The following is a 27,349-nucleotide window of genomic DNA, read 5'->3' as shown; positions in this document are numbered from 1 at the left end:
ATCTCAGAAGGCTCAATCTGGAATCTGGATTTTAACATGATTGAACATTCGAATCTAACAAATAGCGCCTAATTTACGATACGGTAGCAAGTGCTGCCAGTAAACTAAATACAATTAATATATTGCCTGACCCAAATTATCTTGTGTTAAATCAACATCAGTTTAAATACTAACAAAAATTGTCGTACTATTTTATAGCGCCCAAACAACTAAAACTAAACTTACAACAACAAGTAAAATTACAACAAAAATTGATACTAAATTTTATGTAAATTATGTTAATTAATTATTCTATCTTACAAAATTGAAGAAAATTTGTTTATTTTGTATTATAATGAACAGAGTTGAGGCTCTTTTGGCTTTGATGTTCGTGTATTTTTTTCTGCACTCGTATGCAGTCGAACTGTTTTGCTCAGGCATAATAATTGCTTTATTTTTTTAAAGTAAAACAAAATAAAAATGTACTATTATTTAATCAGTAATAAATATTAAAGAAATAGTTATAATGTAGTATTTTTTTTAATAAATCTTTCCTCTGTGTATGTTATCTAAAATATATTTTTTAGCAGCTAGCAACATCTGGTACCTGCTGTTCGTCGTATTTCGACTGTCAGTTTTCCGTCAGGCGAAATAATAATAAAATGTTTCGAACATCAACAAACTTCGACAAGCTACTGGGTAAGAATTTACATAAAATTTCCGCAGTGTTCAATGCCTTACATTTAATACCCAAGAAGAATATCGTTCTAAAAATATGTCCCATTGTCTTTTCACTTCCAGACAAGGCGACGAGCAATTTGCGACTTGATCCGGACTGGCCTGCTATTTTACAGATATGTGATTTAATTAGACAAAATGATTGCACGTGAGTTAAAAAACACCCCACAATATACTATTAAAAATCTCCTAGTCATCATTCCATGTGCTTTATTTTGATATTTCACCTTATTAATTATGATTGATGAATCATCAAAGTCATACTTGCGCATTCTTATCGTTCAACTAATACCTATCGTCATACCGCGGTTTTGTTGGCCGTTGAACCTTTATCCAGATAATAGTAAAATTAAATATTATATCGATAATCATTTAAATTTTTCCTGAGCTTTTATTTACTTGAATTTGAATTGTCTGTAGGTTGTTGTCCTTTTTATTGTTGTCCATTTTTAATTGGCAAATCTGTTTGCAATGTAAAATCATTATGTCATCAATGTTTGTATTCTAATGCATAATGTTACCTGCTATAGGTGAAATATATCGTCCCCTCACTTCAAAACTCTCCAAATGTAGTTAGCTAGGCTATACAATTAAATTTACTCGAACATAAATGACTCTTTTATACATAAAAGCACTAACTAAAAAGACCCTTGTTGTTCAGTTGAGTTCAGTGCTACCAATTTTGGCAAGAAAATATGATTTTTCATCAAATCTACTGATATTGGCACCACTGTTTTATGGGGGACTGGAAACTGAGAGACTGTGAGACTAGCGTGTCGCATCACTTCAGTTTAGTCGCGAACATTTTGAAACTGTGAGATTCCAGCCTTGCCGTGATCAAGCCGCCATTGTAGTTTCTGTATCGTTTTTTTTTGAGTATTCTCATGAGCGGAAGGTCTAATACGATCAAATTTGGATGCAAGTAATTTCGCATTTCTAATATAATTATTTAGAATATATAATGAACACTCACAATAAATCGCAAATAATAGAACATTATATTATCAAAACAGGCCATCTTGCCAGTATTCTAATGGTGTCATAGCATAAAAAATTATTGATTTTTCTATGTCTACCAATTTGCACCGCACTAAAAACTTTCTGAAATCGTCATCAAAAAGTCTGTTTACTAAAAGCCAAGTGGGAAAAGTGGCAATTTTCATAGTTCCTCTGGTTATAGTCCAACATTAATTGAAACTAATTTTTAAAACCACAAATAAAAAAATATTGCCAACATGGAAAATAAAACATTAAAATAAATGAATCAGATAATAAGATAAACATCACTATTTTTTCAAAACATCTTACAAGATTTGAGAATATTAGATTCTTATTATTATGTAAAATACACTCATACTGATTGTAGATAAGATAGCTTATATATATAGCCTATAGATAGCGATAGATTTTTATCATTGCCTACACATTATTCTAAATATATTTTTCTTATAATCCTACGAAACTGATGACCATAAATAAATCCGGATAATCGAGGTTCTACTGTAATTACATAACTTTGAAAACCTCAGAAACATATCTGTTAAGAGCATACTTCAGTGAAACGGCAAATAATTTTCAGTAATAGGTGGGACGTAATTTTGCATGCGTTACCAGTCGGAGAGCGATAGTCGACCTGTGAGCACGTCAATTTGTTTTGTGATGGCGTCGGAGGAATTAATTCTTAAATCGTGTAAAGATGACAAAAAAGTGTTACGTATTTACTCGAAAAACATAACATGTCAATGAATATATTATTATTATTACTTAAATAACAATAAACATAACATTAAATGGACGTATGTTGAATTTTTATGACAAATTATGTTTTGTTCGTCACGCGTCGTTTGCACAATCTGCGCATCGCGTAGTCACGATCGTTTTAGACCGTGCCCCAGCTGAAGTACAGGCTTAAGGCGTTAAGCCTAGTCAGACCGAAATTCATCGGTTCGGTGAACGAAACAACATTATTTTCGAAATTTTGTATCAAAATTGTTTCCGAACATTTAATAGTATGTTCTCATACAAATGTCCATGTATTTGTTTCACTTTTATGACGTGGATGGATAGAAAATATTGTTCTTGCTCTTGTAGAAAATTCTACAAAAAAATTGAACAAAGTGAGATGAGATTCGAACACACCTTTTACTGCCCGGGTGAGTGCTTTTATCCTTTAAGCCAGTGCTCCATAACCTTTTCTCACCTACGGCACACCAAAGGTCTTCCCAGAATTCCACGGCACACAAGTAAAAAAATATACACCAAAATTACATTAATTTAGGTATGTTTTTTTATCTGATAAATAATTGAATACCTATACATAACATATGAGAAAGAACTAAATGTACATATTTCTATGTATTTGTATTATCAATAATATAATGTATTTAATTATTGAATCAATATAGGTATATAATAACTAATTAATGTGATACCTGAGCTTGTTTCAATGAACATAAAAGTTTTATATTTGACTTGATATTTAAAAGAGCAACCCAAAGTTCTTGGTCAATACTCTTCAAACACGACTGTTTATCATTTTTAATTAGAACTTGAGCTGAAAAACTTCGCTCACAATGATATGTCATAGAAAACAGGAGCAGAACTGCGATAGCCTTGTCAGACATCCGAGCATATTCTTTATTCAGAGAAAACATCCAATGGAACATCAGCAAAATTCAGTTTAGTGTCCCGTCGTTCCTTAAGTCAACAAATTCCTCTCAAATATGTAGGGAAAGCGCTTCTATAGAGTTTTCAGCATTCGTTGCAAAAGGATTTTGAATCCAGTCGTATTGATTGAATGACAGTAATGATGAAATTTGTTTTGCAGCAAAGTAAAATGTTTTTTAGCCAGATCCAAAATTAATACCTTTTTCAATCATGGTCTGGTAGGTCCTTTGGTATATTTGTAGAGAACCTTGTCTTAACTCCGTCTGCCAAAGAAGTTCGAGTTTATTTTTGAATCCTTCTAATTTAATGGAGCATGTCAATATATTTTCATTCCGACCTTTTTTTATTAAGTTTCATTCAGGTGCTCAAATATAATGTTAACAGCCATGTACGCAACTTCGGCTATTGAGTAAGTATTGTATAATATACGAAAAAAAATTTAAGCAATGCACCGCGGCACCGGTTGCGGAGCACTGCTTTAAGCTACCGATCTGTCTTTTCTATTTTTGAGGTTTTTCAAAATCATTCAATAATAAGAATCCAACTTTTATTCAGTAACTAGGGTGAATAAATCTCATCCCATTTTGAAAGTCGAATACAAATACAAACACGGACAAAATGTTTATTCTTTCGTAGTAATATGGTTACTATATAACAGTGATGCACAATCCGCGGCCCATAATAACACGTACTTCATCACCAAATTTTTCATTGAATATGGCAAAATTCTAATTTCCTATATACTAAGTTCTATTATGCAAATACATAATGTACATAATCCAGAGTGGAGAGTGATTGGAGTACCTGATATGTAATTTTTTATTTTAAAATCATAAAATGTATGTCTCATATAGTATTATAATACATACACTGCGAACCGTGAAAAATTATAAAATCGATAAATTTGCCCTTCTTTTAAATCGGTTGTGCACCACTACTATATAATAATTAATTTCGTAATCGTATTACTGTAATATTTGGGTAGAAAACGAATTTGTGGATTTTAATATAATTGATATTATTTTTTAATTAAATTATATTTTTATTCAAATAAATAATATACTTGATTTGAGAATGCAGCATTCTTTATTGAATGTACATAATGTTCACTAACACCTTAGAAACACACGAATTAGAATAAATCTAATAGTATGTTTCTGAGGTGTTATAAACTTTTAAGTTTAAAGCAGGCATGTCCAACTTAAAGTAGGCTGTGGTCAAGTTTCAAAACTGGCAGTGATCATCACACTCTCGCGTTGTCATTTTTCAACTAGAACAAATGTACTATATTTGGCCGAGGACACTGAGGCATTACAAATTAAATAACAACAGTCATCTTTCACTGTCACAAAGAAATACTCAGTTTCCCATTCCTCGTGAAAATTATGAGTTTTAATCTTCTTTTGGGCACTCATTGCACTCATCTTCAAACTATTCTCCTACTGTGCAAAGAGTCTACTGTGCGACGGTAAGGGGAAACTACTCCTCAGTTTAAAGTACGGGGATTCACATCTTCTCTTTCTCTTACTTCCGAGGCAGGCCGTAAGTGAAGTAATATGAATCAAGTGATACAACGATGTTATGTGGGCTTCCTCATGGGAAATTTAAATACGACTTTCATGTAATCTGGTTAAGGAAATGAAAAGTGGGAATGGTTAATGTGTCCCTTTCAAAACAACAATGAAATCATATTATATTACAATAAATGTACACACTTTTTACATATTTTCGACTCGACAACCCAACCAAAATCCATCCCGCAATCGACGCGTTGGACATGCCTATTTCAAAGGAATCATGGCTTTGCTTGTTTATCCTCTGTATTTAATTCTGTTTTATTCTAGTCCAAAGTATGCTGTTATGGCCATCAAGAAGAAGCTCTTCTCCCAAAATCCTCACCAGGCCATGTTCGCACTCCTCGTTATGGAAAGCATCGTCAAAAACTGTGGTTTGTGCCTAAATTAATCAAAATAAAAAAACTTTTTCATATATACTGCTTCCCTTCAGAATTCACTAAAATTTTTACAAAGTAAAATATAAAAAGTACTTTATTATAGGAATAATGATGAAGTTACTTTGTGTAAGATTTGTGTCATCTTGTTGGTAACTCTTCATTAATTCGATTTATCATTACGTCTAATAAAAGTTATTGTTAGTTTCATTTGGTGTTTGCTTTATCGCTTCCCAGGGTCTGTGGTCCACGACGAGATAACACTGAAGGCCAACTGTGATATGTTCCGCGACCTAGTGAAGGCCACACAGCATGAAAACGTGCGTACAAAAACACTGGAACTGATTCAGGCGTGGGCGTTCGCTTTCAGGAACAGCCCAAAATACAGATCTGTTCAGGTAAATACAATTATTTTCTGTTCTACGATTCTATCAATTGCGACGACCGGTGATACCAGATTAAGTATTGGATTTTGCTGAAAGTGCCACAAGCCATAATGTTTTTAATCGTCACTATTAATATCGTCATGGTTACTGAGAATTTCGATGGCCTTCTTTACTAAGTGCGAAAAATATACCTGATTCCGGTCCAATTATCCTGGTCTGAAAAGTCAAATTTTTGTCCTGTGTCCATCGAGTGTTTTGGCAATCGCTGAATCGTGTAGTGTTTTAATTAATTGATATGCCCTCTCGTGTTTGGCCAATGTATTTCTTTTGGACATCCGCAACAACTTATGTGATACACACCATTACGATAAATACAGTCATGTAAATAATATGTAGGTACTTATGTACAATATTAACACTTAACCTACCGCTCACGCTTGTGTGGTATGATATAGTAGCCAAGAGATACGGATACACCACAGTATTGGTGTGTTGAGACATGTGGAACTTCACCATAATAAACAAATTCTATATTTAATTTTAATTAACCCATCGCGCCCTATCGGCGCCAATTTGGCGCCGGTGGTACAGGATGCAGGACATGATGAAAATCAAAAAAAAATTATCATATTTTGATTTTTTTAAAAGTTGAAATTGCTTAATAATATATGTAGCTATCATTTAACGATGTTAGTTGTATACAGTCCAATATATTTTTTTAGAAATATTTGATTTATAAAATCTATTTTTATTTAAATCTGTCAAAATAATGATCAGTTCGCTAGGTATGAGGTGTTTGAGACAGTAAAAAACATAAAATGGCCCTCCATCTTCTAAATATCTTGAAGAGTATTATATTTAGCTCCAGTTTTACTATATCTTCCTTTTATTTACTTCTATCATGGACTTTTTATCTATGTCATTTTGTATAAAAAAAGGCTAAAAAAACCCAAAAAACTATATTTGACATGTTTTTTTCATTCCACTTATACACAGAGTTTACTTAAAATGTAAATACTTAATAGAAAAATTCAAAACCTATAAATATTTAAAAGATTTATTAGAATTGAATGAATAATACATGAGTTATATCAATTTTAGTAATCAGTGTGCCTTTTTAAGTGATCCTGAAAAATTAATTCTGTCTGGAATGGGTTAAGCAAGCACCGCATTGATATAATCAATTTGTTAATCAGTTCTATACCTTCAGTGAGTTATCTCGCTCTATGTGGCCGTGATCGACAGGCTGCACATACAAATGTCGCGAGTTATCTCGTCCGAATTCAAACTCAAATTACTAGCCACTGTCGATTGATTTGCATATTTTAAAAAATTAAACACACACTGACATCTGTTTGAATAATAATGAAATACTCAGCCACAAATTATCGGTATTATATCGATTTTAGTAAGAGCTTCGCGCCACATTCAACGTCTGTCGTTAAAAATCTGCGGCCTGTCAGATGTAATATCAAAAGGTTAAATTTTAAGTTGCGGTCGTACATAACGGTGGATCATAAAATACCCATTAAATGAAATGTTTTTTTTTTATTTTACAGTCGATAAAAACCTTTTTAATTATTTAAATAAACCGTTTTAGATCACAAAATTCATTCAATAGACTTCAACGCTAAAATGATAAACATTTGAATACCTGCTGTTATATTTGACGCAGTGATGTATTTTAAATATTTTCTTAAATTTTTATTAAATTTATAGGTAGATTTAAAAGTTATAAAATTTTTAATTTAGTGATAGTTCTAACTTTTTCAAACATTGGTTTGCATAATTTTTCCGGTAGGTAAAGTGTTAAATTTTCTTCAGTGAGTTATTGATTTTCAGTTTTTAATCCAATTACTTACTGCTGTCACACATTCAATTATATATGAGTATGTCTTTCTGAGATATCCAGTGCATTTAGTGTTGTAGCATGAATGCTTGTATATCTCGATAAACGGTTTTCAAGATGTCAGGACCATTTATAAGGGTAAAAACAGTTTTTATTTTAGTGTTATTTTGTATAATAAGTATCATAATTTGCCTTTATTTCAAAGCAACAGAAAAATCTGTAGAAAACTTTCGTTAATGATCTTCATGTTTTAACATATTATATGCCAAGTTCGTTCTTTGGTTGAGTTCAATATTATAATTTTACAATTCAAAAACTCAATTTCTTTACGCATCCGTTATGTATTACTCAGTTTATAAAATCCCGATAGATTATAAACCGTCGAAAAGGTAAAACAATCAAGGTAACACGGGGCTCTTCACGTTGCTCCTGAGAAAGTAACAGTTGTGTCTAAATATCCACTTCTGTTAAAAATTATCGAATTTACTATGTAACCATGTTATTTTTTTCTGGGCCAAGGAGGAACATGCCTTACTCCGAATCCACTTTTGTATTTGAATAATAATGTAATACTAGTTTAGCCAGCTGTCTTGCTAGACATTAGATCCAGCTCGGCGTCCTAACCACATTGTGGTCGATTTTAATAATATAATAATGAAATAAATCTAATAATAATGTTACGTTTCGACTACTTGATTACTTACTGTACTTTGGGGTGGACTTTCGACTTCAATGTCAGTTTGACATGAATTTTTTGTTGATTTTTCGCTATGTGAGAATAGTTTTATCTTTTGAACATTCAGATTGTTGCAGTAAAAATTATGTATTTTGTTTTTTAATTAAGTATTTCTCATAATAATATATATCGTTTCATTTTCTGTTCAATGGTAAAATCTCTGTGTATAGACCAACTTCTATATGTATCAAGTCTTCTACGTCACAGCGCTGCATGTCTTGACTTTGCATAACAGATACTCTATCTCTGGCACTAATTAGAGTAGTTAAAGGATTTCTTCTCTGTTCCTCCTCCTCACAATACTAGTAAATTCGAAATAATGCTCTCTGTCTGCTTCTACAAAGGTTTAAACATTTTAATGTTAATAAAATTCCACGCTATATCGAACACATACTGAATTATGGGCATGAGGTATGTAGTAGCAGGAAAGTAAATGCGGCGGAGGGTTTATATTTAACCGTGATGACGTAGAAGACTTGATATAGAAGTCACACTGTAAATTAATACGTTCGTCAGGTTGCTGACCACATAATAACTTCTTGTTGTTTTTAAACACACTAATCCTCAAAGTAGAATTTTGTTTCGTGATCCTCTTTCTAGTAAAAGGTAGCCTGTAGTCATAAGGTTACAATAGATGAATATAATTCGAAAATAGAAAGCACCAAGACAGCTTATTGTCGAAGAAAAGACAGTTCTCTGAAGCATGTCGTATTAATTATCATGTGTTTTATTTTATACAGGATACCGTCAATATAATGAAAGTGGAAGGCTACAAGTTTCCCACTTTGAAGGAATCTGACGCTATGTTTTCTGCCGATAGTGCTCCAGAGTGGTCAGATGGTGACGTCTGTCATAGGTAAACTATCAAATAAATTTATTTATAAACAAATAAAATACATTATTTCATTGCAAATATATTTTTGATGAGAGATGTAATGGTCAAAGTGAAATTCACACTATTTCTATTATTATAATAAGAGTCATAACCTCACAGTAATAATATAAAGACAGTGTGTATTGTTCAGCTATATGAAGCCGTGTTTCTTGCATATAACGCATAGTAGAACCTCAATTTTATTATTATTAACTTAACTTTGAAACATTATACCATCATGTTGCTACTCAGTACGGCTACCAAATTTAAACACAACATAGTTAATATCACTTCCTTCCATTTTCGAAAGTGAATAGCAAGCTGTCACTTTTATTTTTAGTATGGTTTTTCGTCTGGATTTTAGGACTTGAAGGTGGATAATTAACAAACCGGAATTATGATGGAAACGACGAGTTTTATTTAAGTTAATATTGTATAATAGTTACATTTTGAATAATTTATTTTACGGAGGACGAAATGTGCGTGTTCACTGTTTGACTGTTTACAGCGTATTATCCGCCATCTTGTGTTTCGCTTTCAACGAGAGCGTTGTCGAAAAACGGCGACGTTGCAAATATTTTTCAACGGTCATAATCTACGGCATTGCCGGCTCTATTATTATTATTTATTTTCGTAATCAGTGCTTACTATTTGTTGGATTTGATACCGACTCGGGCCTCTCCAGATACACAGAAACATCCCCAAATGGGGACCATACGGGGGTGTAACATTAGCCATATTTTCTACAAAATAATTAAAAATAATTACCACTAACTTTATATTTAACACAAAAACAATACATTTCAGCAATACGTGCTAGCAGTTTTTGAATGACTGTAGTCATTCAAACTAATATTTACTGGCGACGTATACATAAAATATTTAATTGAACCGTAGAAATGCTATCTTACTCTAACGCATATTGCGGAGAATATAAGCTTGCCGAATGCTTTCTCACTCCCACTTATAGTTCGTTTTTGTTCAGGCCTTGGTCATAACAGTAGGCTCCAAAATTGATGTGCTCTAGAAATCTATTTTGTACCCCCTTCGAGGCGGTTTATCTATTATAAAACGTACTGTAATTCCACACGATGAAAGCGAACTCAACCACTGAATGAATGTATGAACAATATTGTACGTACTTTCAAAACTTCTGGTTGAAAATAATTAATCGCCGGTGTCATTAGATAAAATATGAATTTTCGTTTTCAGATGCCGGGTGCCTTTCTCAATCATGTTGCGCAAACATCACTGTCGTGCGTGCGGACAAGTCTTCTGTCAACAATGTAGTGGCAAGACGACCACGCTTCCCAAATTTGGAATTGAAAAAGAGGTTTGTTTTTCATGTTTACCACCACATTTGATTTCTTACCATACTAAAATATTGGAGGGTTCTAATGTCTTTTACTATAACTTGACATAACACTTAGTGTCGAGCCACACCGGGCGACTCTGGTCTCGAGACCAGTCGCGCAACTGGTCTCTTCGGGCGATTTACTCGGGCGACTTGCCGGCGACCAGAGAGGCAGCCAATAATAATAATAATAATGAATGTACACGCAAGTATGCAAAAATACGTTCTATCCGCGGCGTGGCTGCCGGCGACTGGTCGCCCAGTGTGGCAGCGATCAATACATAGTTATATGTTTTCATACATCGCTACCGATCGCCCGACCAGAGAGACCAGAGAGACCGGGAGACCAGACCGAGCGCACGGACGAGATTTTACTGGTCGCCCGACTTTATTGCTTGCGCGACTACTGGGCGACCAGGTGTGGCATGCTCCATATAACTGCATCCATCGGTCTGGTCTCGGCGACTGGTCTCGAGACCAGAGTCGCCCGGTGTGGCTCGGCTCTTAATTGTCAATAGGCCGTCTAAGCGTGGATCGGGCTATAGTATAGGATTATGTAACCATGAGGGCTAACAAATCCAAAGACCAAGACACACGGTGCTGCAAATCGACGCACACTGTAGTGCTTATACTTGATTCCAAATGTATCCAATTGGAATCAAGCAAGAACCACCACAGTTCGCTTAGCAAATCGTAGCGCCATGTGTCTTGGCCGTTAGTTGGGTTATTTCTATCAATTGTCTAAAATTATACAGATGCTCCAGTTCTGCTTAAGGTGACGGATCAGTGAAACGCCAAATAATTTTCAACTGTAGGCGCGACGAAATTTTGGACTCGCTCGCATTCAGTGAGAGAACGTCGAGCCAGAAACACGTCACTTTGCTGCGTGATGGCAACGGGCCAATTAATTCTAAAATCGTGTAAAGATGACTAAAAACGTTACCCATTTACTTTATAAAGAAAACATGTCAATGAATATATTATTATTGTTACTAATAGAACAATAAACAGAACATAAAATGGACGTATGTTGGATTTATATGACAAATAATATTTCGTTTGACAGGCGTCATTTGCACCCGCGACCCGCAATCCGCGCATCGCCTAGCAACGATCTTTTTAGACCGTGCCTCAACTAATGCATGGCCTTAATAGAGCATATGTCAAAATTTTATTATTTTGTAATGATTATCATCAGGTGAGGGTGTGCGACTCGTGCTTCGACCAAGGAACAAGACCTCCGGGACCCGGGACTCCCGCCAAGGCTGACGCAGCTGATTCGCCTTCCGACTATCCTGTCACCGCCACCCAACAGGCACAGGTAACTAATTCATTGCTACGGCTATTTCTTCATCAATTGAGGTCACTCGACACAAGAAAATGTTATGGGCCGGATCATATTTCTTATGTCGCTATAAAAATATATTGAGAACCTCTTAGAGTATGGATCATTAGTCATCAGAAGCCTGTTCTTAAATCTGGAGACGAGATCAGCGTTAAAAACTACAGGTCTATAATATGAGGAAAACCATTTAAACAATTTGTAATGTCTCGGACACCCTTACTTACCTGACATTGAACTGACTTAGAACACGTAATTAAATGACAAACAATTTTAAAAAAATTACTATGGTATCTTGATCCAAAGCTTGATTTAATATAAACGAAAAGGATTTCAAGTTTAATATGTTTAAATTAAATAGATTATACATTAAAACTATGAAATTTTGAAAAATATTATTAAATTACATTCAAATTATAATAATATGTACCTAGTAATAAGATGGGATGAGAGGGTCCCAGGTTCGAATCCTGGATCTGGCAAGTAAACATATTGTTTTTCAATTTGTGTATGAGTCAGAGTATGGACCTAATAGGTTGAGCAAGTGGCTGACATCCATTTCTCGTAAAAACAAAAATCTGTCAATACAAACCTCCACTCTGTGGAGGCCCATATGATCCTATTAGGATCGGACATGGTCGAAAGAAAGAAGTAATAAGATGAAAGTCTTCAATGAATGCTCATTTTATAACACAAAGGTTTTTAGGTGTTAGTATTAATTAATTAAAACACTTTGAAATCTAGATTTTCATTAAATTGTATTTAATTACTTGTTTTATCACTAGATAGATGTCCATAGTAACATTACAGTAGCATTTCACTTTGCCTTAACCTTTTTTATGCCTCACTATATTACTATAGCAGTATCTGACACGTTTAATATAGAGCAAAGCTTTTACTACAATCGCTGTAATACTGATAATTTGTGACTTAGTATTTCATAATTATTCAAACAGATGTCACTGTATGTTTAATTTTTTAGATTTTGTAAATCAATCGACAGCGGCTAGTAATTAGAGTTTAAAGTCAGACAAGATAACTCGCGAAATTTGAATGTGCGGCCTGTCGATCACGGCCACATAGAGCAAGAAAACTCACTGAAGGCATAGAACTGGTTAAGGTAAAATGGTTGGTACATTACACATGTGCTATGCTTACCCCTCGATCGAATGTCCAGGTATTATAGTCCTGTGTAGATTTGTGTGTTAAACTTTCATATTTTATATGAATCTCATTTATTTGTCATTGTGTGGAAGGTTGTATGTGTCTATAATATTTCCAGCCAGCGAGAAAGACCGCCGAAGAACTTCAAGAGGAGGAAGAGCTCCAATTGGCTCTGGCTCTCAGCCAATCGGAGGCCGAGCAAAAGGAAAAGGAAAAGGACAAACACCGTGCCGCTCCTCAATCGCACACTGCCCCTGTACCCGTTCAGCATAACCAGACGCCAGGTAAATATCTACATAATGTATAGGTACTGATACCTCCTTTTGTTTGCATCTACAAATTGCCCACTTCACAACCCTTGTCTTGCGTTAGCAAATTACTGGTAGAGATGAAATATGGTGTGGGTATGGTGAACACAAACACGAGATATCTTCAAATGTTTATAATTTGAGACATCAGCAAGAATAGTTTCACAGTAACAAGTAACAGTAAAGTTCGCAGTGAAATTGGGTCCATAATATAAACTGTAAGGGCTGGATTTATTCTTCAAGGGGTGTCACGTTGCAGATTTCACGTGTATAACTAATTTCTAGACTGCTAAAGGTTAAACAATATATATTTTCTATATCCTTTAAGATTTGGGATTAGCCGTTATCATCAAAACTAATTAAATGGAGGATTCTTGGATTTTGTACATCTCTCATCGACTGTCAGTTAAGGCGATGTCTTTGGCCTAAATTACACATATAATGTGACTTTCACGCCATCTATTTATATTTACAGGCATCTACCATGAATTTCTAAAAATCTGTTACTAAAAACTTTGGTCGATTCCAACCAGATGGCAGTAAGTTACCATAATAAGTTGCAAGTATTGCCAGATGAAAAAAATCGCTAGACAAAAATTCATTTACATATTATAAGAATATAATATATTCTACTTACTATAATATTATTATATATATATACTTATTCAAATAATTATTAATTTTTTTAAATAAGTACAATATTTTATTATATCGTATTGACATTTTTATGATAGTATATTATAATATATTGTAGGTATATAATTTGATCAAATTCAATTACACAAAAAACGTTGTTTATGGAATTACCTTCACTTATTATAATATAAAAAAGTTCTACTAGTTATTTTGTAATATGTGACAATCTAATTCACTGTGAATTGACACATATAATTTTAAATCGTCTGCCAAGAGTAAAAACTGGATTCCATTGATAACATTGACAATGTCACAAGATTTGATATAATACACGTGATATGATATAAGAAAATAAAATCGCTAAGACACTTCGCTTTCTTCCATTTTTTGTGATGCAAGTGCTTTAAACGTATGTCCAATCACGAGAGTCATTTTTGCTGGACGGCGTGGGTACGGGGAATTTGAAAAAGAAAGTTAGTAAGCGTCCTTTGTAAACCGTGTACGGACCTGTGTAACTAATTGTAAAAACAAAATATGTAATGGACTATAAAGTAACGTTGTCCAACCAAATATTAAAATATATAACGCTAAGACCGCACGAGAAAGACTTAGTGTTTTATTTAATTTTACCAACATATATAAATCCTTTTTTTATCTTTTTTTTGTGAATCCGGGGTTCGATGGACACCTGGGCTAGCCGCTGGAACCCCGGGTATCTCAATTTCTTATCTCTGAAAACTGCTTGAGATTCATACAGGATAAGAAATGAGATGAATACAAATTGAAATCACCAATGATGGTTATACAATTATCAACTGGCAAGTTTTCAAAGTATGAAAAGAACGAATTATATGCATCGCGAGACGATCGCGGTGGAAAATACACGTAACAGTGAAAAATGACCCATTTCACCGTAATCGAATAATAACGACGTCAATAGCTGCAGCAAAGTGACAGTCAACAACAGATATACTGTCTGGTCGGTCGGAGCGTACAGCAATGAGAACGCCACCACCTCTCTGCCCAAAATAAAAATTGCATTATAGTGAATTTTTTTTAGCTTTATAAGCTGGCGACCCCACAGAAAACCCGTCGCGTTCCGAGGTTGGGAACCCTTGGTCTAAACAGTCATCTCGCTCGAAAGTTTAGCTTTGCCAAGAAAAGTGCTGTTAAAACATAGCACTTATTGTAACAATTACAACAATTGGATACAAACCTTCCTTAGATAGCAGCGGGAAGCGTCTTGCGTACATAGTCTAAGGAATAGACACGCTGGATCCAAACACATGTTTGTGAAAAATTGTTTAGGTTTAGGAATCAGGTTATAGAAAGTATTGAGAATACTAGACGTGTTGAAAATAAATCTTGGTGAATATCTTCACCTTGGAAGTGAATAGAGGTAATCCACACAAAATTCAAAAACGTTTTTATTTGACCAAACAATTTTTGAAATACTTATTGGTTATAATTATTATTATGGTGAAGAAAAATAACTGATTTTTTTACAGGAACATGATTTCCATCAAATTTGCTAAACAATCTAATACACAAATGACATCCGTGAAGCTCTATTCACTTCCAAGGCGACGATATCAGGAAAACATGTATAATAAATAGTAAAACGCATGCGTAGATTAGAAATGCGTTTTATTATCGCTCAAGTCCGACAATTCTAGGAATATATTCTGGAAGAATTGCCAAAGAAACCAAAATAACCACTAAATAAACTAACTATATATGGTATATAATTATATAAAAAAGTTCCACTAGTTATTTTCATTAAAACATTTTAGAATATAATAAATCATTGGTTACATTGTATAGCATTGTAAATTAATAATAATTATGAGATATCGTTATAAGCATAGAACACGAAAAATCTGAAAACCATCGTGAAAATCCACGAAACAAGCATGGCATGCATAAACAGCTACAAAAGAAGTTGTTTATTCTAATGAAGTATATATAATAAGCAATATTATTGAAGTTAACCCACGAGCCATCACGTGGCCCTACATTGGTTGATGTGAAGCATCTAGTTCAGTTTTAGGCTGGGAATGCCCTAGGAAAAGATACCCAGGACTAAGGTTGCTACGCTCAAAGTGAGCTCTGACTGAGTTTAAAGAAGTTACTTTCTAATGCAAAGTTCCGGGGAGAGAAGAGCGCAAGGAAATTATTAAAATAAAAATAATTCTATTGTATATATGAAAAAATAATGAAGCTAATCATACGAACAGCAAAAATTACGTGTAGAGATCTTCACGCCCGCAGTAAGACGCCGCAAATTTTTTAAATGCAGGATAATTGGCCTTAGTAGCAACCAAGTCGGACGGCCCGATGGGCCCAACAGCTGGTTGGACCGACCTGAGCATCTCCTCCCGTTCGGGAGCACATTCTAAGACATTCCCAGAGGATGTGGTTGGCATCCTGAATTACCCCTCCGCATGGACATGTCGGACGGCTTACAAGTCCAAGCTCAAAGAGCTTGCCAGCTAACCCACCGTGTCCAATCACAAATTGATCGGTGTGATGGTCAGGAGTCAGATATTTGGTTATCTCCAATCGCCATTTAATGTCTGGAAAAAATTAAAATGTGTGCCGGCCCTTGGTTGATTCATTCCACCGTCGCTGCCAGGTCTTCTATGCCGCGTCAAGCGTCAATAGACGTATAGTCAGGTTACTTTTTCAGCAACATGCCGAGGAGGCGGGGCAAGGTGAAAGTCACCAACAACGGCCTCCTCACCTTTGAGGAGCTTCGTTGACGGACCGCTGACCTGTATGTGCAGGTCAAGTGGAAGAATGCGGCCAGGACCGGAAGCGCGTCCGTTGAAGTTGCTCGGTAGGCCTTTGTGATTTCTAAGAGCGCACTACGTAGTCTATCAGTTTTATGGATACGCGAAATTCCATGTCCAAATGTCAAGGAAAACTATGACATATTTATTGCGAGAATTATATCAGAAGTCAACATAAATTACTTTTTTATTTTCTTCGCTTTAGTTTGCAAATTATTTAATATAAACTCAGGTTCGCGAATTCTCATACCCCGTTGGATACGGCTATCAGCTAATTCTGGAAGAAGGCAATCATTATAAAAACTTATCAAACGCGGTAGAACACGTGTCTCAAACTGTGGATCTGGCAAAAGTCGTATGATTTCGATTCCACTGTCGGCATATACAATTAAATCACAGTATTCCTTCTTCGCAATGTACAACTGTCCCTGTATTTGAAACCAATAATTATGTGATTCTTTTAAGTGAAGTACGGAGTTCACAATAGTTAAACATAATATATTGTTTTGTAATGCTGCCTCTAAAATTGGTTTGGAACCGATGGACGGAAGACATTTAACTTCTATCAACCCATTTTCCCCAATTAAACCGTCGGGGCTTGCTCCTAAAAATGGGAATTCCGTTCTTACAAAAAGACCACAAGGCATAACAGTGACTTTGTTTTTTGCTTCATATAAGGCAATAGCAGTGCGTTCATTCTTCCTGCCATACATTATATCCTTTGTCACAATATCACTTGGGAAAAGTATATTTTTAACAGTATTATGCCGTGGTGTCGTATTTCTCATTTTGAAAATATTCCCAAACTTAGATGCTGTCAAACGTTTATGCCTGGCATCAATCCACAAATAATTTTCACTTTGCCCTACTGTCGCCAACTGCAATTGCTTACAATCTGTATCGCAAGAAACCCCAGCCTGTAAAGATTCCATAATTTCTTTCATTTTCTCCTGTAAGTCCAACTGTGGAATATCTGAATCGGTAGCATGCGGGCCATATTCACAGTCAGCTTGGTTGCTTACAGGGACAGTTGGTTTTTTATACCTGGAAGTGAAATCTAAACGTCTCGCCTTAAGACGATTTTGACGATTTAGCCGACTAATAACAACACTTTTAATTATTTGAAGTAATCTGCACGGCACTCAGAGTGTTCGCCAAATACATGATTGGGTCCATTTTTCAAATCCAACTTTAACTGAGTGATATTGCCTTCGCATCGTTTTATAGCGTATCGTGCAGCACTTTTGAGACGTTTAATCTCCTTCCGCAATAAGCTTCGGCTTTTCGTATCGTATTTTACGTTATTAACCATCGTATAAAGTTTGCTAGTGTAGCATTTGACCATGTGATTCGCGCATTCCATTTTTTTAATTTTATACCCAAACGGTGCTCTCTCACGCACCCTAGCAAATACACTTGAATCACCATCCCCTATTAAAAATTTTACCCATACTTGATGTTTGTCAAAAATATAATTTAGTCCCTCAACTACAATGGTTTGCTCCATGCCTGTCGATGGTCCAGAAAAAGATATATTACACTCATGTTTCTTAGCTGGTTTTTTTTCATTGGCTGCGATGGTACAAATGTGGCAATATTTGTTCTTAACACCTAGGTAAAGAAGTTTTCCTGTTCGTTTTCCGATGATGCATGCCACTCCGGATTTGGCAGAAAAACTATGGCCATAACTCCTTCTTGACCAACCTCCGTCAACAATGACCGTTATATAGGGGTGTTTTTCATCAATTTCATTATTTTCTATAGCCAACTGTTTCTCGATCTCTATATCCTTCGACATTTGATCACACAAATGAGTTTTCCATGACTGGCTAACTTTTTTTTCATGCCTTTGGAACGTTCCCGAAGACATGAATGGAATTCCCACAATACCGCATAATTCCTGTGCCTGACTGTAACCAATCCCGATATTTAAAGATCCCCAAACAAATGATGTATTAATCGTAGACGTTTGGGGTTCAGTTAATACTGACGCTGTTTTCTCACAACACCTGCATTCAAAATGCAATGTTGACTTAATACCGTATACGATATACCGTATACCGAATACGTTTTCAATTTTTTCGGCCAACAGCTCTGAATGTCTTCACAACTATCAAGTCTCACACAATAATTGTGCTCATCTGTCAATACTGGAAGATTGTCTGGGTCATCCGAGATGGATACATCACTATTTATCACCGGAATTGGTTCACAAGCAACGGCTGTGTTGGATGATACTAACTTCCGTTTCCTAAAGTATTCATCACGACTTTCCATCAATATTTTGGTAGTTTAAGATAGTTTTGTATTTTTTCTAGTGTAGGACTTATATTTTTTAACACTTACACATGGCACATCCATAATTATTAATAAAATATAGGTACTAGATCAATATGTAACAAAGATTTATATTCACTTATCACACACCTCTGGTATTCACTATTTAATTAAACTACACTGAATATGTGATGTAATTTAAACACTCACAATATAATTTATCACAACAATATCACGTAATTTGCACTGAGTAACATAAATTATATAAAAATGCATAAAACATAAAGAATAACAACACGCCAAACGTCAGTAGCTACAACATAACCTAATAAAATAATTTTGGTTGCAGAAAATCATACAATGTGTGATTTCTTCACCAAAAATCAATCAATAATCACACGACCTACTTAGTAACGAAAATGTTACTGATTAGTTAATTAATTATAATTATTACAATTAATTAATAAAAAGATAAAATTGATTGGCGGTTGCCTAAGCGCGCGGTGATTATTGATGGTGCTGCCATAATATGTCAAAATGCGAGATTTGTTTATTTTTATCATAAATAATGGTAAAAAACAGTTGTAATTTAAGCAAATACTAATTGAAAATAATTTTCAGTATCAAATTTTGAATATAGGCAGGTTCCTACGTATATTAAGTAAATATTGTAATTTTAATTTGTTAAGTTATTTTTATTCATATGGCAATTTCGCATAGAAGTTTAACACAAACTGATTTTTGCCAAGATTCAGAGAAAAATAATGTTATTTTGTCTTGTCTATGTGTGAGTTTCATTTTCAACGTCATGTTATGGTTGTGTGTGTATTTTGTATGAAGAAATTTTGTTTCCAAATAATTCCACGACGGCAGCACTATACGGCCAAGCGTCGGCTAAGTGTTGTCAGCATGTTGCCAATTCGAGCAATTATTATGGTTTCGATTTCTATCGATTCGTTAATATACAAAAATACAAGATTAAATTTAAATAACTGCCGTAAAAATTAATAAATAATATTTTTAATAGAAACGCTAAGCGTTATTCGCGATAAATTGCGTGTAAGCCGAGATTTTTCGATTTTAATTGCGTGCTTTCTAACCTCTAAATCGATGTTTTTTAAATTTGAAAAAAAAGATATAAGGATATAATAAATTCCAATTTACGTTTAGCGTTTCGCTAGGTAATAGATTTAGGTATATTTTTATCGTAATTTTGATAATAAATCTTATGTCATTCATTCTTACCACCCGATAGAAATGTACCGAATTTGACACGTATTTTTGGTATATAGAACTCCACGATACATCTTAATTTTTTATTTTATTTTTCTCATTACTTTTGAATATATATCTACCGATTAATAAACTTTTCTAGCTATTTTTCGATAACAACTTTACCTAGAGACATCACCTTAAGCAGTAAACATTTCAACTTGTTCACATCACATCTTTTAAAAGAATATTCATCTTATTGTTCTAAACACGGCAGAGGCTCAGGGCCGATATATATATATATATATATATATATATATCCTATGCGGATCTGGGCCGCCTCACGAAAAGGTTTCTGAACAGATTTTATGTAATACGAGAAATAGATGTTAGTCACTTGCTCAGCCGATTAGGTCCACACTCTGAGTCTTAATATACATTGAAAAACAACATGTGAATTTTTGCCAGATCCCGGATTCGAACGCATACCGATATCGAACTATAAACCTGACGAGTAGTCGCTCAACTATCGTGGGCTTGAGCCGATATATTTCTAGGGCCCTAAAAACAACTTAAAAAATGTATCGGTACGTCTTATGTAATTTCAATAATAATTGTTCACTTTTTTAATAATATTTTTTGCTTTTATTTTAGACTCGAAAAATGTGTTTGGTTCCTTCCAATATATATTATTGTGATGTCTCCTCTTCCCTCATCCCGCACCCGGCTTGCCACTTTCTTAACTGAGAGGAAAACATTGCTAGTGCCCATCCCATGTATGTCACCGGACTTTTTGTGTTTTGTAGATTTTGCCTTGACCGGAAGCCCGCCCGGGTCTGCCCCTCCGGCAGAGCTGTCCCGTTATCTGGACCGTAACTATTGGGAACAGCGCGTCCAGCCGACTGCCGCGCAGCTCGAGCCGCCATCAGCGCCGACACCTTCGCCTAGTCTCCAACCTTCAACTGTAATTATTACATTTTTATATTATAATAACTCTCTTTGGAAATGGCCAATTCAAATTGGGCTTAAACCACTCGTACATTTAGATAATATTATTGTCAGCATCTTTACATAATATGTGTGCAATCAAACTGACGATAATGGCTAGTGTAATTCTATCAGAGTTGTAAACCAGATATCTCATTTGAATTGATATTCATGAATTACCAGGGAATCCCCGAGGCCTTGGCGAACAAAATCGCTGCAATTAAAATGGAGAATGGTGCGTCGACCGATCCGGAAATGGAAGAATTCATAACTGCCCTCAAGTTGCAGGTGGAAATATTCGTCAACAGAATGAAGAGCAATTCGTCCAGGTTTGTAATATACATATTATTACATTAATATTTTGTAAAACTTCCTATTGGTTTTTGTAATTGACGTGCAATCTATATTGGCCACAATATCCATATTCTACAATCATTTTGTATATTATTTTCACAAGGTTTATCTATTCTTTATGATTAAATAAACACTAAAATTGTATAATCACATAAAATTATTTTATATCTTACTTATGGACTTACCTAAGTTGGTGCTACAGACCATTCAGGTCCATAGCTGACTGCACAACAGTACTCCTGATACTCCTGATACCCTCGAGCTCTCTCATCGAGGTCACACTCGGCCTCTTTGTGTCCCTTTGACATTATCTTCCTATCTCCTCCGAGAGTGGCTTAGTGCCTGCGGGTTCCTTCATAAACTTTATGGAGAGCTCTAAATCCATGGCATCTAACAACGTAACCGGTCTATCTAAGTCTTGCGCCCTCAACACGTTGACTATATTGGGCTCAAATTGATCACAGAGTTCAGCATTCATACGGATGCGCCACATTTTGTTTTCTTTAACTGGTTCAAGTATTCTTCGGGGAATACCTGGATAACCTTCTCTTGTTTCTTCATTAGGCTCCAGTTTTCACACCCATACAAAACGATTGGTTTCACGGCCACGATGTATACCAGGAATTTTGGCTTTTTGGACAAAAGCAATAGAAGAACACTGCATTTCCGCTCTTTAATCTGCTATTTTTCAGTCTAATTTATATCATATGATTGAATTACATAATGATTCATGACTGACTCAAATATCTTTCCTACACAGTTTACGAATTTTTCAAGTTTAAACGAGAAACTTGTCCTACTGCTCACTTTTTTCCCTTAAAACGGTATGTATTAATGCCATTTTGTAGCTCTTGTGCCACAATCATAATATGAAGGTATGCGGATGATAGTGTGATCATGAGGAGATGAGTGAAAAACTGAAGTATGATTGTTGAGAGCGGTTGCGTGTTTATTTGCGGATTGACATAAGTACAGTGATACAACGATACAATGATAAAAGATAACAGCGAGGTAGATATTTTTCGCTTGAAGCACGATGTTACGAGTGACAGTTCTCTACCAAGATAAAATGCGGAGTGAGATCTTTATTCAATCATGATAGACTATTTATTTAACTCCTCACCATTGAATAATGCTTACACTGAGTATCCCATGCCTTCGGTGAGAAATACATTTTAAAATAATAAATATTAATATTACTGAGGTAAAGTTCTTATTTGCCATTTGTAATTAGATTCGTATGAAATCCATGTGATCTTATTTTTCGCCGTCAACGTTTCTTGCTGAGTAAACATTAACCGATAGCTGATGACCTGTGGAAAAAATGTACCTATATAATTAAACGATATTTTCGCAATCGAATCGTATGTCACAGATTTTGCTGACAATGTTTGTTCTCACAGGACTCGTTGATCGCCACACATGGATAATAATTATTCAATTGTGAAAACATGAATCCTTGTCAATGATTACGTTTTATTAATTTCAGAGGTCGCTCTATAGCTAACGACAGCTCTGTGCAGACACTCTTCATGAATATCACCACAATGCATTCTCGACTGCTACGATATATTCAACAGCAAGACGACAGCAGAGTTCACTACGAAGGCCTTCAGGTAAAAAATAACTCTACTCTACTTAATTTTGTATGAAACAATGCATATTGGGTACTCAGATTTGTGATTGCTGGCAAAATATATTTAGTACTCAGATGTGATAGAAGTTCAAAGAGCTGATCTTGAAGATTGGCGCAACGATGCAAGAGTCTGGATCAGGATCAAGCAGCCGTTGGAAGAATTAACTGACAATAGCCATAAGGCATATAACCAACTCTGTCACTCCCCTTACCCACTTTGCTTCACGATGGCCAAGCAATAACGTGTTGACTTATAATGCTGGGTCTTCTGGCAAATTCACGTGTTGTTTTTTCAATATGTGTAATGGACCTAATAGGTTGAGCAAGTGGCTAACACCCATTTCTTGTAAGAAGAATAACCTATTAATACAACCTCCACTCTGTAGAGACCCCTATGATCCTCTTTGGATCAAACACGGTGATATAAAAGTAATGTAATTCTTAGCCTAATATATGTTGCAGGTTTATTGGTGTGTAAAAATATTTAGTTTTTATTGCATTTCTGAAGCTATGGGTTTTGCATTATGTGTTTGATCCAGTGCAAGGATCTAGTGGGTTGCGCTAATGCCAGATAACTATTCCTCATGAAAAAGTCTTAATATAACCTCCATTCTCTCAGGAGTGAACACTGTTAGAAAATACAATATGACAAAATACTCACGCTAAGATATCGAACCCTCTCTCTTCCGATTAAATTACATAAATGATCACAGCGACAAAGATTTATGTCGACCATCATGAGCGATTGTCAATCGTAAATAACTATTAGACATAAAGATTCAGATAATAATTGTGACAATCGTCTGATTCGTGTATAGCGATTGGTCATAACATAACATACGTTTGTGTTGCTATTGTTTAAAAAGTATTATAGATATTCCCAAAAAATATCATTTGGTTAGTATGGTAACTACTAACACTAAGCATTCTTTCTTCATGTTTTCTTATTTCTATTGTCACCGCAAACAATTTGATAAGTTACTGATTATTATTGTTTGTTAAAATAATGAATAGTGTCTTAGCGACAATTATGAAGTCAATTGTTTTGTAATTAAGTCCAGTCATTGAGCCCGTCTTCGGTTAACGCATGTTTAATTTTCAGGATAAACTTACGCAAGTGAAAGATTCACGGGCGGCGCTGGACGTATTGCGAGAAGAGCACGCGGATCGTCTTCAGAGGGCTGCTGAGCAAGCCGAAAGACAGAGACAGCTGCAGATGGCTCACAAACTGGACATCATGCGCAAGAAAAAGCAGGAATACCTGCAGTACCAAAGACAGCTCGCTTTACAGCGTGTGCAGGTTAGCAATCAGTATATATATATATTTTTCAATTTAAATTTATTTATTTTTTTAACATATTGTGGACATTACAAATTATAAGTTTAAGACGTTCACAACATGACATTTAGAAACAAAGATATATAAATATAACAGTATTACATAAAAAAAGAGATATATCAGTAGATGAATTAGATAGGTACAAGGAAGTACACAGGATGAGTTAAGCAGACCCTATTTTAAGAATTTATAAAACAACATCCACCTAAACTCATTCTCACGTAGGTGGAATATATCAACACCCGAAGCAATTGGCATAATATAAGAAATTGAGTTGTTATCAGTGCCATCAACATGCTAGTACATTGATTCAAAAAAGGCATACTAATTTATTCTGTATTCTTTAATTTGTAGGAACAAGAAAGAGAAATGCAGATGCGGCAAGAGCAACAGAAGCATCAGTATATGCTGGGAGGGCCGGCCCCCTATTACCTGCAAGGCAGTCCCGTTCACCAGTTCCACAACCCTCAGCAGCCATATCAGCAACCCGCTCCGTATGCGCAGCCTTACCCCAATATGATGCCCCCGGGAATGCTTCAGCAACACCAACCGGGACAGATGGTCTCCGACGGCCAGGGGGGGATGATCCGGCAGGTCAACCCGCAAGGTGCGCCCATGGGCCAGCAGATGGGCCACATGCCCCCCCTCGGGATGCCTCAAGGCCCCCAGATGAATCAACAAGGCCAGCCCACAAACCAACTCCCGCCCGGAATGGGCCCCATGATCAGGCAGGCCGCCCCCGCTATGGGCCAGATCCCTCAGATGGGACCGCCCATGGGCCAGATGCCGCCCCAAGGTCAGATGAACCAGCAATCCGTCCAGATGGGAATGCCCGGCCAGCAGGGCCCCCGTCCCGGACAGCAGATGGGGCCCATGCAACACAACCCCCAAATGAATCAGCAGCAGCAGATGGGGCAGCAGGGCCCTCCCATGGGGATGCAAGGACCCCATCTGAACCAGCAAGGCCTCCCGATGGGGCCGCCCAACCCTCAGGCGAACCAGATGGGTCAGATGCAACAGCAGATGGGACAAACCCGACAGCACGTCCCGCAGATGGTTCCGCAATCTCAACAGCAGCACATGGCGCACGCCCCGCCGCAGATGAACAATCAGATGGGCCCGCCCGCCAACCAAGCTCTTCCTCCGCCTCAAAACATGCAGCAGAATATTCCGAATCAAATCCCCGGACACGTTCCCGGGCAGCAGCACATGGGCCAGATGCCCCCGAATATAAATCAGGGGCAGGGAGCGGCCCTCCCGGTCAATTCTCAGTCCGGACCGGAAGCTCCCGCGACCGGAAACCAAATGGGAAATCTATCTCCCACGGGTACGGCTCCCGGAGTGCCGGCTCCAGCTCTTCAGAACTCTCAGTCCTCGCCTAAGCATCAGATGAGCCCGGTCCCCCTCAATTCCACCGCAGAGTTGATCAGCTTTGATTAGTCGCTTTGTAGATTTGATTTAACGCAAACATATTATGAGTGCATACCATTAATCTTTTTATAATAGTAGCATACTAATTCTTTAGACCGCTAGTAATCAATTAAAATATAAGTGTTTGTAATTTTATCTACCAATTATCTCAAAAAAATATATTATCGGAACATTTAATAACATGTCATAGAACACACAAAGTATCTTATTAATATTATTATTATATATAAAATAATAGTTAGTAGAAAATGTATATGCAAATTTTAATAAAGACAGTTTTTTGAATTTTGTGTTCAATATTTTTTTACTAATCGTGCGTAACTTATGATTCTTTTGCTACAAATTATTATGTAGCAAAAGAATTACTATGAGTTGCATGCGACTAATTGTAAGAAGAAGGAAGTATACAAAAATAATAATCAAGGAAAAAGTAGACTCCATAATATATATTAGATTGAATATAAAAAATATTTTTAACATACATGACGATATGAAGATATACATCAACACCTTGTTATTAGATTATTGAATAATTACTGCACATGGAAAAGGTGTTATGTACATTGATTCCTGTCAAAATCTACAGAACGCACTGATATCCAATACTCATTGGAGACTTTTGATTTAGCTGTTTTCAACAATTTAACTCATTTTTTTAATTATTGACTACGGTAATGATGATTAGTCTAACTGGCTTTTTTCCAAATTCATTGGCTATAATGAATACTACACCTGGTACTGATTAAATTCGGTGTAGGCACTCTTGCCGTCATTAATTTAATGAATTTATTTCATAATAACTTGAATATTCACGCTAACGACTGCCTAAATCTTAAAATATATTATTTCTAATGTAGAATACATTTATTGGGAGAACCTACACCAAAAAATTTTCACATGAAGGTGTCACATTTTTTGTTACCATCTACTTTACACACAATGTAAGTATTTTATTTTTTTGGTAATCGTGAAGTTTTGAAATCATGCTCACAGAAAGCTTGCCGTGCCGAAATAGAATCCTAGACCACAGAGAAGATGGGAAACGCGAAAAAAAATATTCCAACCCGAACCCAAATTCAAATATTAAATTAATACCGTCCAACCTTTTTGACTAAACACGTAGGTATTGTACGTAGGACGACTATAATATATTTTTTTATACTAAAGAGTAAAGAGTTTGAACACCCACGGTGGCCGCGCGGCTTAAGCGTTTAACTATAAAGCCGTGGGTCCCAGGTTCGAATCCTGGGTCTGGCAAGTACACATTGTTTTTCAATTTGTGTGTATCAGGGTATGGACCTAATAGGTTGAGCAAGTGGCTGACATCCATTTCTCGT

The 27,349-nt window shown here is 35.7% G+C and overlaps 1 protein-coding gene across 2 annotated transcripts; it reads left to right on the top strand.

The window, feature by feature from the left end:
- The first annotated feature begins 577 nt into the window (after positions 1-577).
- Positions 578-26,280, top strand: Hrs (Hepatocyte growth factor regulated tyrosine kinase substrate). 2 transcript variants are annotated; one of them, XM_085949731.1, is made up of 13 exons: positions 578-678; positions 781-865; positions 5,229-5,332; positions 5,573-5,733; positions 9,047-9,162; positions 10,393-10,513; positions 11,733-11,855; positions 13,159-13,324; positions 21,072-21,229; positions 21,448-21,581; positions 23,096-23,222; positions 24,345-24,542; positions 24,936-26,280. In XM_085949731.1, exons 1-13 carry the CDS (start codon positions 642-644, stop codon positions 26,019-26,021), a joined length of 2,616 nt encoding a protein of 871 aa, XP_085805857.1. In that variant the 5' UTR covers positions 578-641; the 3' UTR covers positions 26,022-26,280. The 2 variants fall into 2 exon arrangements, with proteins under 2 accessions (XP_085805857.1, XP_085805856.1); XM_085949730.1 differs by having other exon boundaries at positions 21,436-21,581.
- Positions 26,281-27,349: the final 1,069 nt, after the last annotated feature.

This window comes from Rhyacophila brunnea, unplaced genomic scaffold, assembly GCF_057557595.1.
Source record: "Rhyacophila brunnea isolate RB1 unplaced genomic scaffold, BYU_Rbru_1.0 scaffold_22, whole genome shotgun sequence".
Taxonomy (NCBI): Eukaryota; Metazoa; Arthropoda; class Insecta; order Trichoptera; family Rhyacophilidae; genus Rhyacophila; species Rhyacophila brunnea.
Note: the sequence above shows the minus strand (reverse complement) of the source record. Positions and strands in the feature narration are given on the sequence as shown.